Genomic DNA, 15,929 nt, shown 5'->3' on the forward strand with positions numbered 1-15,929 from the left:
AGGTCGCTGCTTCTCAGGGCTTTTCTTTTCTTTCTTTCGGAGGTAAAGCTCTCGTCCCCCAGAGAAACTTTTAGCGCCGATCTTTGCGCATTTCGCAGAGCTCCGGCTCCAACCTCCGCTCCACTGTCCGGAGTCAGGGACAAGGATGCCGCCGGTGGGACCAGAGGATGCTGCTGCTGCTCCACAGACCGCAGAGCAGCTCCTCACATTACAGAGAAATAACAGAGGAATCTAACAAGTCGTCTTACCTGCACAGCCAATGAATAGCAATCCCCAGATGAGGTCCCTTATTTGAAGCATTGTAATGTGTCTCAGATATTCTCCTTGAAGAGCAGCACTTTAAAACCAGCGGCGTCTCCACTGAGGGTGAGTTTTTCAGGGGGAGGAGAGGAGCGAGGAAGGACAAACAGATAGCAGCCTTCTTCTTTTCTCTCTTTTTCTTTTTTTTCCCAGGGATAACAACTGCTACCGGTCGGATATTTGGTCCTTGTCGCTGCCCGTGTTAGCGCCGCGGCACAATGTGTGACAAGCAGCAGCCGTAGCACGCACCGAGCGCGCACACATGCACCCGACAGATACCAGCACGAATTACTCCGCCCGGTAGGCTTTACCAACACACACACTCATACGGTGTAACACACTCAGACACACACGCAGAGACGCGCAGGGGGCGGGCTGAGGTGACTGCGGTGGTAAAGTAGTGCGCCGGGTGGAGAGGAGACGGCAGATGGTCAGCAGCGCCTCTGATTCGGATTACTGAGCTTACAAACAGCCTCAGTTGAGTTCAGAAACACACTGGCTACTTATTCTGAACAGGGACTAATTAAGAGTGGGAATCAGATTGTAAATACTGCAACCTCATCATGTATAATATTAAATCTAAGTGGTTAAACTGCTTTATTTGATCGTATATTCATTTTACGCACATGGATTTGTGTGCGAGTTGTTGTTCTCTCATTGTTTAATTAAAAGAAAAACACTACATGTTAACAGGTTTCAACATGACACTTTTCAAGCTGATTAAATAATAAGATAATTCTCTGTTTTCAAGTGTTGTTTCGTTTTTCTGACATATTCTAAGTGTCTTATCATTGGGGTTTTGGATATCTTTTTTTTTAAACACTAAAAATCAGAAAATATGGTCAACCACAATGAAAAATACATATATATGCATTGCCAGGTTTTTAGTAATAAATTGTCCAATAAACGGGGTGTGAATGATCTATGAACAAGTCCTTCTGCACAAACCTTCATAAGATCAGAAACAGGGAATAAAAGTCTGGTTTGTGTCAGAGCTGCTGAAGTGGAGCTTTCTCAGACTATGAGAAACTCATAGAAACTTCCTGATATGATAAGACATATTGAAAAATGGCAATAATTTTGTGGAAAACAGCCTTTTCTCGACAAAAAAACAAGACACCATCACCATGAAACTTCCCCACCTCATGACTTTATAGGGACACGTTTTACAGATTTTGTTGAATTTGAATTTCAAATATACAAATGAGATATGCTCCTATTAAATATTCATGCAGTGGCAGAATTATCAAACAAAGGATGGTGGAAAAAAAACTAAATATACATTTTTGATGTTTTCTCTCCATTTTTTTAAAACTAAAATGACTTTTAAACATTTATTTAAGTCACTAAATCTGAAAATATAGCCTGTGATTATCCACATTTGCTATGTTTATGTATAAAATGTTGTACAAATCAGGTTATGATGAACAAACCCCTCAGTGGAAACCTTTAGGATGCAGGCAGGAATAAAACCGGAAAGTCCACTAAATGTAAAGATGACCAAATTGCAGATTTCTGAGAAAACGGCCTTTAAATGTTTTGCAAAATTCCAGACATATCAAGAGGAAACTTCCTGGGTTGATTAGTTATCAGAAAGCAAAGACTTGCTTTTATTAATTTACTTTTAAAACATGCAAACGACACATTTTTTACATCTCCAAATTGCCCAATTTGCCTTAAATTCTAAAACAGAAATCTGACATTGGATCAGGTTCGACATTTTCATTTTTACAGATTACATTTTTGACATTTCTTTTTCTCACTCACACATTAATCACAAAATACTGTAAACAAGCAGAGAGGGGAAAGTCATATTTTGCAGTTTTTATATGAATAAAATATTCAGAAAATCAGGCTATGAATGATCACAAGAAATAAAGGACAAACTGCTCGATGTAAACCATCAGAACACTGAACAGGAATCAAACCTGAAAGTCTGCAACACGTGGCTTTTAAAGTGGAGGTTTTAGACACAGATTTTTGTAAAGTTTCAGATAGTTTGAAACAATTATAGGTAAATATTGAAATGACAGAAACGATCATGAACGCTCACCAGTCCATCTCTGACAATAAGATGATTTTTGTACAAATTATATGTTAAAATATGCAATAAGGCTCGATGCCTCAAAATAGCCCCATTTGCATACATTTCCATAACAGAACCACCGGATAAAACCAGGTTCAAAAGGTTCCATTTCATTTTGTTAACACATTACAGTCAAAGGTTTCTGCAGAGGGCATCTCTTTTTCTCCACAACTCATAAAATCAGGCATGTTATTTGGTCGCGGATCCGCGAAAATTTGCGTATAGAGATATCAATGTTGAGACCCAACGTGAATCGCCCAAATTCAATGAGAAACAAAATATGGGGTGTAAGGGGTATAGAGTTGGATCGCACGTAGTGTCAGCAGTGCGCTGGCTTGCAATGTTCACTTTCACGTACATCGTGTTCAAATTCGGTAACGCAAGAACTACCATTTTACGAGAGTGGAAGGCAGTTTGTGTGGTCGCGCAAAGGAGGAGGACAGGGAGAAAGAGGAATATGGCTACAATTATTGACAGGAAAGAGGAGAATAGAGCAAGAGAAGTGGACGGTGGGTGTCGCATCAAGTGGAATTGGGAGTGGTTGGCGAAATCCATGAAGCTTACGCACCAAAAGCACGAGTTGGAAACAACGATTGGAGAGCATTATCGAAAGTTAGATGTAGCTGGGAAAGCGAGGTGCATGGTGTGCGACGACGAGAAAAAATACAGCGACAGAGGATGCCAAGCGCTGATAGACCACATGAAAACGAAAAATCATGCCAGGAAATTGTACAAAAAGCGCTCTAACCACCAAATGCCCAGCAATTTTTTCCCCCGGCGGAGGGAAGAGACGCGACAACAGGACTAAACATACGGTAGGATGACCATATTCTGTTTCTCTGAAAAGAGGACACACTTCCAGCTCGCACGCGAAAAATTTTCAGTTCAAAAACCCGGACATTTGAAGGACTTTATAAACGCCGGCCGGACAGCCTCTCAAAAGAGGACATGTCCGGGCAAAAGAGGACGTATGGTCACCCTAACATACGGGATCAGTCGTGTGTACGTGCAACAACCCAGTGGCATTGCCCCACAAGTTCCTCAACAGAAGAGGCTCATTCCCATGGTCGATCAGAAAGCACACATAGTGATGACTTCATGTCGCTCATTCAAATTTGAATCCAGTATAAATATTTGGCTTCATCACATTAACATGACTTTGTGCTGTTTTTGGGGGGTGCCTAGAAGGTCCCAACCAGACATTTTTTTAAGCCTTCATGTTTAAAGAATTCTTGGTGTCAGAGTTAACCAGAATGCACCATTTCAGCCTTTAAATTTCAAAAGTTTCTTGCCCCCCCTTTGCTCTGCTCCCTCGCTTCCAAGGATTCACTTATTTGGTAATTTCCCAATGACATGCCTGTAAAATACTGTGAAAAAATATTTTTAAAACCCATTGCTGCCACATTTCCAAGGAAAATATTGTGTAATTTAGACTATGAACGATATTTAAAGAAACCTTTCAGAACAGAAATAAAACTTTAAAGAATGCGAATGCTGCTGAAGCCGACATTTCTGACTCAGAGGTTGAGAAAAAGAGGTAATTTTGAAAAGATATATTTTGCAAAATGTCAAAGAACCATTTACAGGTAAGAATTCAGACGAGCATATCACCATGGAACTTCTCCATTTTATGCTTCCTTTTTTTTATTTACTTCTCTTGATATTTCTTTTCTATATTACAAATTTTCTTCAGTTAAATATCCACATAAGGTATTTTATATCTCCAAATGTCCCAATTTGAATCCGAACAGAAATCTGAACATTGGATAAATGTCTGCATCCGAATACGTTTGTTTTTAAATTAAATAATTCTAGTAGATCATAACTATCATTTTTCTTCCAGTTTCTTCCTGAATTTTTTGGGGTTTTTTGCTTTTTCAAAAGTCAACAAAAACTATGGATGAATATGCAAATGAGGTATGATGTCATAAATGCATGGATTTACATAAATGTCCAATAGATAAAGTGGAGTAAAAATCGCAAAGAAATATGTGTTTTGAACATTTGCTTTTGTACTTGCTTGAAAGAAAAAAAACATTATGGAAGAAAATAGACCAGAGTCCAAAATGTGCTTGAAGATTAAATACTTTTGTTTGCAGTAATTTACTGTAAAATAACAAGAGCGACTAAATGATGTTTAAAGCAGCAAAACGAGTTGAAAACGACATAAAGATCAACTTATGGAAAACTTGTTTGCAGCAGAAATGCAGAAAAGTAATTTGAAATGTGTTTCTGTCCATCTGATGAATGTCAGCTTCTATCATCTGAATTTCATCTCACAGAATCAGACAGATTCCTCCAAATTCTGGCTATGTTCATCTTCTGGCTGATGTTTGGTGCCGGGCATACAGCTGCTTCATCACAGCTTCTTCACCCTAAATAACTTCCTGCTGCAGCTGGAAGTAATCGTCAGTTTCATCTAAGTTTTGCAGTTTGACCTCTTCTGAAACCTCCATCTCCCCTCTGCTCTCTGTGTACATCCACTGCTGCCTCCAAACCTCCATCCTATCAAATGTCCAGCCTGGACGTAAAGATTAAACGCATCAGAAAACCAACCAAACAGCCGGGACACAGTGGTTCTGTTACACAAACACAGGTCAACACAAATCTGCTGTGCAATTTGTCAAAACTTGATACAGCTGTCAGAAACTACTTTTTCTTTTCTTCGTGCCTCTGTTTTGTGTCAGTGTGTGAAATCTGCTCCTCCATCCTCCAATCTCTCCCTGGATATTCCTCCACTGCAGTGCACGGCTTTCTGAAACAATCTGGAAGGAAATGAAGAACAAGATGGTGGCGCTTTGTCATAAAACATGTCGGCGCCACCAGCAGCCTCCGTTGTTCGCAGTTAACAGCCTCACATGAGACAGAGCTGCTCAACGGGACTAATTCAAACTGATCAGGCCTGATATTAGCTGATGCTGAACTCTGGAACTTGGTACAGTGAAGCTGCTCTACAAAGGCAGCGCTTCACAGCCGGTCTGATGAGGTGGAATGATTACAGAGACTCCACTCCTTCAACCTGTTTTCTGTGAGTCTTAATTCAAACCTGTCCTTAAAGATTGGAAGCAGGTTGAAGTCTGGACCACAGAGAAGCAGCTTCACCTCCAAGCAGAGGAACTTTTTCTGTCTCTATAGACCAGAAACACACTGAAACATGAACATATATTTACATTGATGTTCTGATGTTTTCTGTCCTCGGTGTGACTGAGAATCACCTCACAGTGTTTTGCTTGGAGAATAGCAGAGTACAATAAGTTTTAATCCTTTTAAGCAGAAAACTATAACTTTCTCCTGTAAGAAAAACGACAGTAAAATGCCGTATGAATACCAACACACGTCTGATTTGTTGTTCTGTAGCGTCCATTCCTCTCCTGTCCACCAGGTGACCTCAGCAGAGAACACCTGAGGATTTTTCCCTCACTGCTGCCTCAGCATCTGCACCTCATTACCTCCCTATCACAAGTTAAAGCTGCTGTTCAGAGACTAAACCTGTGTTTTCTGAGGAAATTCACATCAATTCTTAAAGACCACTGGTTTAGCACCAGGAGTTAGCACTGCATGTGGATGATTTGTATCTGAGCTACAGGCTGATGAATGAAAGCAGATTTTAAAATGCCATTAAGCATCATATTATGTGAGGAAAATGTTAAATTACATGTTCATTTGCATTGATACATATATTGTGGTTCGCTAGCTAACTATGCTAACCATGCCAACTTATAGACAAGCCTGTTGATTGATTAACATAATGGTTCTTTACTGGTGCTGCTCACTCAAGTTGTCACTCCACAACTTGAGTGAGCAGTACCAGGAAAGATTCATTATGTTAATCAAGTTGTGGAGTGACAATTTAGCAAACATTGGTCTATTTCCACCTCCTGCACTCTTACAGTAACACTAGCTTTTATTTAGAAGAACATTTAGAGCCACCCAATGAATACAAGGCCAGTGTTAATTATCTCTGAGTTCTGTTTTGTCTTCCATTACACTCTACACAGACACATGTCAGCTCCATAAACATCATTACAGACAAAGAAGACCTCCACATGGCAACAGAGACTTCCCCCTACAGGACAATACACCAGACATGCTGCAAAAACTCCTCAGCAACGACTCAAGGAACACGACAAAGAGCCAAAAACCTCCAAATCCACCAGATCCCAGATGGAATAAACATCCAAGAGACACGCCAACAACCCACTGGACCCAAACAACACAGTCTCACGGGGATTCGTGAAACTGTCACGTCAGTTTTTGTTTCGGTTTCGTGCGCACCAACACGATGTCGTCATGTTTTTCGTGCCGCTCACCACGAGTGAAACCCGCTGTGGTAATCACATCTGAAAGTGGTTTATACTGGCGGATTCATGACGATCTAAGCTGTCCATCGGCGCTGCCGCAGCCGGATGTCTGGCGGCCGCGGCGGCGGCCGCAAACGCCGATGGACAGCTTCGATCGTCATGAATCCGCCGAATTTGCATAGGAATTTAAAGAATGTCCGGCGGCTGCAGCGGCGGCCGCAAACGCCGATGGACAGCTTAGATCGTCATGAATCCGCCGGTATAAACCACTTTCAGATGTGATTACCACAGCGGGTTTCACTCGTGGTGAGCAGCACGAAAAACATGACGACATCGTGTTGGTGCGCACGAAACCGAAACAAAAACTGACGTGACAGTTTCACGAATCCCCGTGAGACCGGGCTGACCCAAAGGATCCACTGCCAACATGTCAGAGTCAAACCCCACAGGACTCCTCCAGAGGTCTGTGTCCATGCACCAAAGGTTCAGAGGTGATTTGTCAGCAGTCTGTGGTGTTTATTCACTGTTGTACCATGTTGAACTGATAGTTACTAAAACCGTCTGCAGTTTGGTGCTGGCCAGGTCGTGTAGGCTACAGAGGGTTTGTCAGAGCTTTGTAGGACGATGATGTGTGTGACAGTGTGTGAAGCAGAGATTTCTTGCACTGCCCCCACAGCACCTGGAGAAAATAAAATCAGCTTTACATGGAAAACATGCATAAGGAAGCTTCAGCCGCTAAATGTTGTTCCATGCAGTCTGAGGCAGAAGCCTGAGCCAGGAGGAATTCAGTCTCCTCATGTGGGCACAAAGAAATGCTTAAATTCACAGCCTAATTAGTGCACTTCCTCTGAAAATAGGACACCCTCTGCAGCGTGATACCAAGGTCTCCTTCAGCTGAAAAGTGTGCAGTTTATCTTTACAGCAAAGAAGAGCTGCAGTTTCTTCCTGTCATTTGCATAACGTCTGTTATCAAACATGACTGCAGGAATCAATCAATAAAACAGGTGAAGTTGATGGAAAAACACACCTGAAACAGCTTGGATCCAGACGTTTCCTCCATCATACGTGTGTGTCGGCTGGTTTTCCTCCACCTCTTCTCAAACCATCCTAATTGGTTTAGATTGGGAGATTGTGGAGGCCCGGTCATCTGATGCAGCTCTCCATGACTCCTCCTGCTGATGAATAGACCTTCCACAGCCTGGAGGTGCTTCTGGATCATTGTCCTGTTAAAAAACAAACGATGGCCCCACTAAGTGAAAACCAGATGAGATTCTGTGCTGCTGCAGAATTGCCATGTCTCTGCTTTCTTCATGTGCAAATTGAAAATGCAATAAAAACACGTCTGACACAAAACAGAAAGCTCCAAGACATCAACAATAAAACCAATTCTGTAACAGCCCAGCCTCATCTGCAGACAGGCTAAATATGCTGTGACCCTCAGTTTGGCCCCTTGGTGATCTCTTACCAATTACAGAAGACATTTTCTCCCCTAAAAGTGAGACAGAAGAGGGAGACTGTTCACCTCCTGTGGCACTGATTTCCTTTATGTACAAGCCAATTCATTTTAGGCAGCCGCTCTCCAAACATACCACTTCTTCTTACCGGTGGAATATCTGGTGCAGAAACTGTATTAATGCTTTAGCGCCCATCCAAGCCACGCTCAAGTGGAAAACAAATGTGTTGTTTTGTCGCTTCACAGAACACCGGCATGCGAAGCTCAGAGAAATAAACTGCTGTAAAACCCCAGATTATGCTGCTGTATAAATCAGTGTGTGCTGCTATAATGAGAGGTATCGCTCTGACAACACCATTTCTTGTCTTTGGTGCAGAGGACATGTGGGCCTAAAAGCTGCAGCAGAATCGGGTCATCTGAGTGATTTATTTCCGGTTCTCGGAGGCATTTAGTCCGACATTTGGTGGATGTGCTTGGCTGCAGAGTCAATGGTGCAAAGCTTCCATCTGTAGGATTATGGCTGAGATGATAAACTAATTGCAGTAATGTATAGCAGCGGTAAGGCATACGGATGCTTTAGAGTTTATTTCTCATGATGTAGCTTCAACAGGTTGTGGAACCGTCCTCCTCCCTGTTTCATGCACATATGCTTTCACAGGTGTTAAATAAGAGAAGATCTTTGGCAGGTCTGAAAGGATGTTCACACCTAATCTGAGAACATGTTTTCTTCCCTCCATTGCATTCTCTGATCCACACAAAATAAAACTCCTCAGAAACACTTGGCAGTCAGCTGAAGATCTCCATGGATCATTAAAAGATGGAAAGAACCCTGATGATGTCACCCTTTGGGTTGTAGAGATAATCCTAAATGGGACCATAAGTTACTAAATGAACACCATGCTGTAGTTAAAATGTCTTAAAAGTAACAACTGAGACCATAAAGTAACTGGAAAAATGCTCAAAATAATGCAGGTTTCAGGCCTTTCTTTGGCTTCACTGTTCATACATTTAATGTTTGGGTCAGATAAATCCATTTTCTGCAAAGCTGATTTCAGACAAACAGTGACAAATCAAACAAATCAAACAAGTAATTTTCAGTGGAAGGAAGCCACATGAAGCTCCAGACTGATGTTAGGAAGCACTGACCTCCTCCCTGATCACATGCAAACACTTTGTGTAGAAAGGTGGACATAAATCTCACACCATTATGTTTAACTTTGCATTTCTAGTGGCTACAGACAGAATTCTACTTCTAAAAGTGGAGTTTTTTGGTTTGATTAAAACAAACAGCCTGTTAAAAGTAAAATCAGTTTTAAAATCCATCACCTGTCAGAGTTTATTCCTTGTGGAGGCATCTTGTGCTGGAGCCAGGCGTAAACTAACCATGACGTCACCCGTTGGTTTCAACGCCGAGAAAATGAAGCCTGGATTTTGCTACTTCCTGGTCGCCGTTTTGGATTTTTTTGGAGCCAGTGACGTAAAAAGCGTCATCAAACAGGCTGGACCGGAGAGCAACTAGGGGCAGGATTGGCTGAGGACTCTCTTATCCCGCCCACGTTTTACTGCAGAGGCTTCTGTTGCTGTCTATCAAGTATAGCCACGCCCCCTGGCTCCGCCAACTTTAACGATTTATTTAAAATTCAGTATTGATTTATTTTAAGATCGGCCACCTGATCTCTCATTTTGACCATGAAAACTAACGGGAAAAAAATCCTGAGCTGTAGAAAATCAGTCTATCACATTTTATTTTTTCCAAAAATGAATTGGGGTCTACGGAGCAAAAGCTTTTTGGAGCCAACCTATTGCAAGTTTTTGACACTTCCGGGTGGGCTTCAATTCTGGAGCCAGATGCTACGTCCACTATATATACAGTCTATGGCTGGAGCTCAAAGAGGAGACACGCCTCTAAAGCAGCTCATTTGTTTGGTAGATGAGCAGGCGGAGTCTCAAATCTGATTGGACGGACAGATGTGTGATGAAATCCAAAGGAGCTGAGGAAAATAAAGAGGGAAGCACAGATATGGGGCTTCTTGTAAATGTTCAGTATTGATGACTGACTTTGTATCTATGAACTGAGACTTTGATGTGGGATGAATCTTAAAATAATGTGTATTTGCTGTTAAACTTCCTTCTAGAGCTCTGAACTGATTGGCCTGTCTGACCTGAGAAGGTTTAAATCCACCACTATAGGTGAGAATATACTGAGAGCAGAGGAAGCAGGACAGAAATCAAAGCAGCATCAAGCAGAGGAGGAAGGAGATGATGGCGGTGCTACAGAGTGCAAAGGAAAATGGAAGAGATGAGATGTAAAAGAAGGAACAGAAGACACAAAACAAGAGAATCAAGATTTAGATTTGGACACACAGGATTGAAGTGAATGCTGTTCAAAACGTAACACTGGCAGATGTGGCTTCAATGGAGAGAAAAAGAGCGTAGAGAACATCATGATGCTGTCAGAAATGTGAGATGGAAAGAAGGCAGCTAAACCAACACCTCAGAAAGATGCAAGTAAAATTTCACAACACGGATATTCCCCTAAACAACTCAAGAGGTGAGTGTAAAACCAATCTGATGAGAGGAGTTTGGACTTCTTGTGTTTTGGTGAAAGCTGTAAATATGAGACGTCCTGATGGACACTCCATACCAGTTGGTGGCAGCGATGCATTAATTTACCGTTTGTCAACTGCAAATACACCTCAAACAAGAAGAGAAAGAAGAGAAGCAGGAGACTGGTGTGTTCTGAAGGCAGCACAGAGCAGCACTGGACTCTTCTTTATGTTCTCATATTATTGTTCTTTCTTCCAAAAATCTCTTCGTCTTCTGTCTGAAAAACAGATGACTCTTTTAAAGTCTTGCATCCAGTTCTCATTTTTCCCAATTTTCACCCTGACAATAATATTAAGAAAAAACACTTGAGCAACACTCCAACAACAACACAGCTGGACATGTTTGACCATTTAGTAACTGTGAAAACAAAACTCATTAAGCTGCTGTTTGTTTGAGATTTAACCTCTAAAAGGAGGAGATGAAAGTGTAACTTCCTTTTTATTATATTATTATTATGTGAATTGACTGAATATTAAATATTAGAAAGTTTATAGCTTCTGTCACAGTAAACATTTATTATAGTAGGTGTTTGTAAGTTTAATATGTTGAATTTATTTCATTCCAAACTCCAGCTAGTGGGAAAATGTGACCTTGTTCTTTCTTCATTTGTAGAAAAATGAAGTAATTTCACTCACATTTAATGAGACATATTTTTCATTTACTGACTTACAGCTTTGGAAATAATTACCAGAGCACTGTGTCTGCTGTTTTCTTCCTTTTGGGGTTTGTGGTGGAGCCACACTGTTTTCCTCTTAATGTTGTAATGAGCAGCTGTTTTCTTCATTTCAGGCCAGTTAGCATCGACTCCCATGCTGGATCCCTCTGAGTTAAACCCCAAGATGGCCGCCTTCCTGTCACTTCTCTTCTTTATGGCGATGCTGAGTCATAATTTACTTTTCTTTATCTGTTGACTTTACATAAACAGCTTATGCAGAAAGTAATGATGGCTCAAAACGCCCTCAGACATCTAGTGTGAATCTTTTCACAGTTTCAGTCCATCATGTTTGAAGCATCATTTATTGTATGGATTGAAGATGTTGTAATTATTGAACCACTGATGAAACTCAAAGAAAACCATTGATGCCAGTCTCATGTGTGAATGCTGAGTATTCCATCTTAGCTTAGCTTAGCATAAAACCGCTAAACAACACGTCTCATATCCCATCGGTTTAATCTCTGCAGACACTAACGTGTAAAAACAGCACTTTTTCCTGCAGGCTGTCACATTGTTCACGTCCTTTAAGAACAGAGACCCACATCCAGACACAACCAGGCAGACAGGAATACTTTCATTCTTTATTTCACTAAAAATACAGGCTGTATGGAAGCCTGGAGACAAGCAGAAAACAGGAGCAAGCAGGTATCAAACGGCAAAAGCTGAACAACACAAGGCCCCAATCCCAATCTCCACTTTAAGGTCTGAACACTAAAACCTCACAGACTGGACTGAAATCACAGCTCAGTGTGTGTGAGGGCTGGAGATGGAATAAAAGGAGGAATGGGACAGGCTCTCCTTACAGCACAGAGAGTTGGGATTTATTCAGCCAAACACAGGATCGCTCCATATTTGTCACCTTATTGTGATTAAACATCTGAGCAAGCTTTCAAACTTCAACATTTCCATGAACATCTGTAAACCCCATGCAGATGTTTGACTGAAAATAGGAACAGTCTATAAATGTGCAATAAATCAGTGCAGCAGCAAGCAGACAGATGTTCCACTGATCGATAAACCTCCTCGTGGATTTCTTCCCACCGCTCACACTTGGTTTGTGGACATTTTATCAGGGCCAGGACAATCACTGGTCCCTCGGGGGCGTCTGCAGATATGTGGACTCTAAAAAAAAGAAGGTTTCCAAGTCCACATCAGAGACTTCACGCTCCTGACAACCTGACAGTGGGACAACCCTTAATCCTCACACACTCGCTGTCAGTTTGGGCGTCTGACGAGCTGCTGGAGCAAGGTGGCAGATTTCTACACACTGGGGCTGATTGGGGAATGGAAAACAGGGGAGGAAAGTGTGAGAGGCAGGTGACTGGAATCAGGGAGGAAGTGTGAGGACATCAGGAGGGAGGATGCAGTGACACCGGAGGCAGCAGGGAAAAGGTGAAAGCAGCAGACAGGAGCTGTGACAGCTGCTCTGTTGGTCTTAACTGCATCTTTCTCTTAGTTTTGTGTTTGAACGCATCCCGTCTTAGAGGATATGTCTTTGTTTTGTCTTGGCATTCCTTATTTTCTGATCCATCTTGTGTGCTTTAATAAAGGCTTAACAACTTTTTCTCATGATTTTTATAAGATAAAACAACAGTTCATGAGTGTTTTGCGAGTTATTATAATTATTTACTTGGAAGATTCATCCTCCTCAGGGGATAAATCCACACCATGAGCTCTCCTACAGCGCCACCATCAGCACAACATGTTATCTTTACAGTCACAATGTAGTTTATTTGTGTGAGATCGTAAATTTGTGGAGACATAGTTGGAATATAATGTAAAAAAAATGGAGAATGATGAATTAGCATGTTTTTGTGCAGTTTATACCGTTCTAGTTTTCCATTTGCTTGCCATTTTAACAGTCAATTTTTAATTATCTGGTTTAGTTCTATTATATTCTGTGTTAAAAATGGTCAATATATGCTGTGTTTTTCACGATTTGAATAGTTTAGTATTTCACCTCCATCCTGTCTTTTTCTCATGCATTTATCTGATAATACAGCAGCTCCTGAGTGTTCTGTGAGATTCTATTTACTTATTCATCCTCCTCAGGGGATAAATCCACACCATGATCTCTCCTATAGCGCCACCATCAGGACAGTTAGTCATCTTTTCATGTCTACCCAACAGGCTGATATCATTTTGTGAATTCAGGCTCAGTGCAACAAACCCACGATGACCCCACGGCCGTCCCTCCCTCAGGACCCACATAAAACTGTGCAGATTTCTTATACATGTTGGTGAGAGGACAGGAATTCATGCACATTGCCTGTTTTTTTTCCAGGCCAGAAAATGTTTTATACAAAACACAGCACAAAGCTCACCAGCAGGTTTTCAGAAGTCTTTTCACAGCTTCTCCCAGTATTTCAGGAGAAGAAATGCCCTTTGCCGTTTATTTTTATCAAACGGTTCCCTGCAAAATGCGAGATAACATCTTGAACAGGGGCTGTAACAAGCAACAAAGAGTCTCAGCACACGGCCTCTAACCCTCTCAGAGATGTGCATAAAAACACTCGCAGCGTCTCTCACCTTTAAGCAGCTGTCTCATGTTCTCTTCAGGACAACAAACATGACTCAACTAATTATTTTCTCTTTAATCACACAAAACAAGGTGACGTGAAATGCAAAAAATGAGAATTCATCTTGCATTCTTTCATTGTCGCTCCATCGGCAGCGATGATGCAGAATATCAATAATGAAATCAAAAACACTCCGGCGTTCCAATCTTAACGCTAACAGCAAGAGACAAGTGTACTGCTGATTGACACGGAGAAAAGAGGCTAATCCACAGGAGGTGAGGGGAAGGGGAAGCTTCTTTTTCTTTTTTTCAAGCAGCCGGATTTGGTTTGAGGTGATTAATACATGAAAAAAATAAGATGGATTAAGAGAACTGTCAAGAAAAATAACAGGCAGAGCCTCGGGGAGAGACACGAACAAGTCAAAGCCTTAAATGCGACATGCTAGAACTGCTACAATGCAGAGGGGCAAAACGGTGTAATTTAAATTGTACATGACTTAACTCCTGGCCACTAGATTTAGTGATTCAAGCACTGTGTGCTTATAAAGCAGAAAATGCAGTGAAGATTGCAGTGAGAGACATTTAACAGCTGCTCCTCTACAGTTCATACAGAGAAGGTGAAGATGTGATGTGGAGAACGCTCCAGAAAGTCATTCAAGGGCCTTAATTAAATACGTCTAATTAAATTCATGCAACATGAAATTTGTAATTTACAGATTCAGGTAAGCCATTTTAAGACATTATTTTGGTGGATTTGGTTGACACAGTGATGGTGGTAGTTACACTAACTTTGTATTTTGTGTAATTTAAAGTCAAATTTCTGTGTTGGTTGATTTAAAGCTAAATTTAAGTTGTAGTAACTTCATTAAATTGGCTTTCCTATAACCTTGACTTCAGGATCTGAAGTCCCCTACTCTACCCTTGATCAACAAAAAGGAAAAAAAATGGAAGTTTGCATCGATCGGTTTGAATTCAACCAACAAGCTACACTGGACAGTGGAATTAGCTTTTCCTGTACAATGCAATGTATTTTTAGTATCTACTTAATAATTGGCAGGATGAACACAAGTCTTTACATCGGTTACTCATACAAATTATCTGAAACTGGAGTTTCATCCCACAATATTCAAACTTTTAAAGAAAAACAACAAAAATCTAAATTGCCTCACAAATTTTAAGTTTATATGCTTTAGCTGAGCGGATTTTTAAAATGAAACATAAACTTTAGCTGTGTGAAATATGACCAGCAACTTATTCCATAGTACAACACATTTTATGATTCAATGTATTCGAAAGTGTTGCCTCATCATGAGCCCACCGTTGGTAATTATGCAATTGAAAATATTCCCCAATTCATTGCATTAATGGAATATATTGGAAAAAGACATGAAATGTCCTTTATATCATATTTGTTCAGCCTATAGGTCCTCTAACACACAATCTTAAATGATCCAGATGTGTTTACTATGTCGGGGAAGAGGCGTGAAATCCCGAAGAATAATGACGTTATGGAGCCGGTTTTATTCAGGTACTACAACTTCAATTTAGTTTTAAATCAACAAACATCGAAATTTGAGTTTAAATTACCCACACAATTAAGTTAGTGCAATTACCAGCATCTTTATGTCAACTCAACCCGTCAAAATAATGTTTGCAACTTAAGGGGTTTATCTAAATTAGTAAACTACAGTGTCTATCATGCAATTATGTATTCAATTAAGTGTTAGGAGCAAGGCCCTTGGATTACAATTCCGAGTGGAATAAACATGCCTGGAGAATTTCAGATGGTTAAGGAGTGTCGGCTCAACAAATGTGGCACAGAGGACATTTTAAAGTAAGTATTCTGGATGGATGGATGGATGGATGGATGGATGGATGGATGGATGGATGGTTGGATGGATAAATGGGTGGGTGGATGGATGGATGGTTGCTTGGCTGGTTGGATGGAT

The 15,929-nt window shown here is 40.9% G+C and overlaps 1 protein-coding gene across 10 annotated transcripts in view; it reads right to left on the bottom strand.

Annotated features, from left to right (window-relative positions):
• Positions 1-606, bottom strand: part of LOC110958343 (neural cell adhesion molecule 1-like) — a 301,020-nt gene extending 300,414 nt beyond the window's left edge. For 3 of the 10 annotated variants that reach the window (XM_051937339.1, XM_051937336.1, XM_051937343.1), the window contains exon 1: positions 249-606. In XM_051937339.1, coding sequence (XP_051793299.1) covers positions 249-300 — 52 coding nt within the window. In that variant the 5' untranslated portion in view covers positions 301-606. The remainder of the gene's footprint in view (positions 1-248) is intronic. The other 7 variants (XM_051937342.1, XM_051937340.1, XM_051937334.1 and 4 more) reach the window with 6 other exon arrangements.
• Between the last annotated feature and the right edge of the window lie 15,323 nt (positions 607-15,929).

This window comes from Acanthochromis polyacanthus, chromosome 17, assembly GCF_021347895.1.
Source record: "Acanthochromis polyacanthus isolate Apoly-LR-REF ecotype Palm Island chromosome 17, KAUST_Apoly_ChrSc, whole genome shotgun sequence".
Taxonomy (NCBI): Eukaryota; Metazoa; Chordata; class Actinopteri; family Pomacentridae; genus Acanthochromis; species Acanthochromis polyacanthus.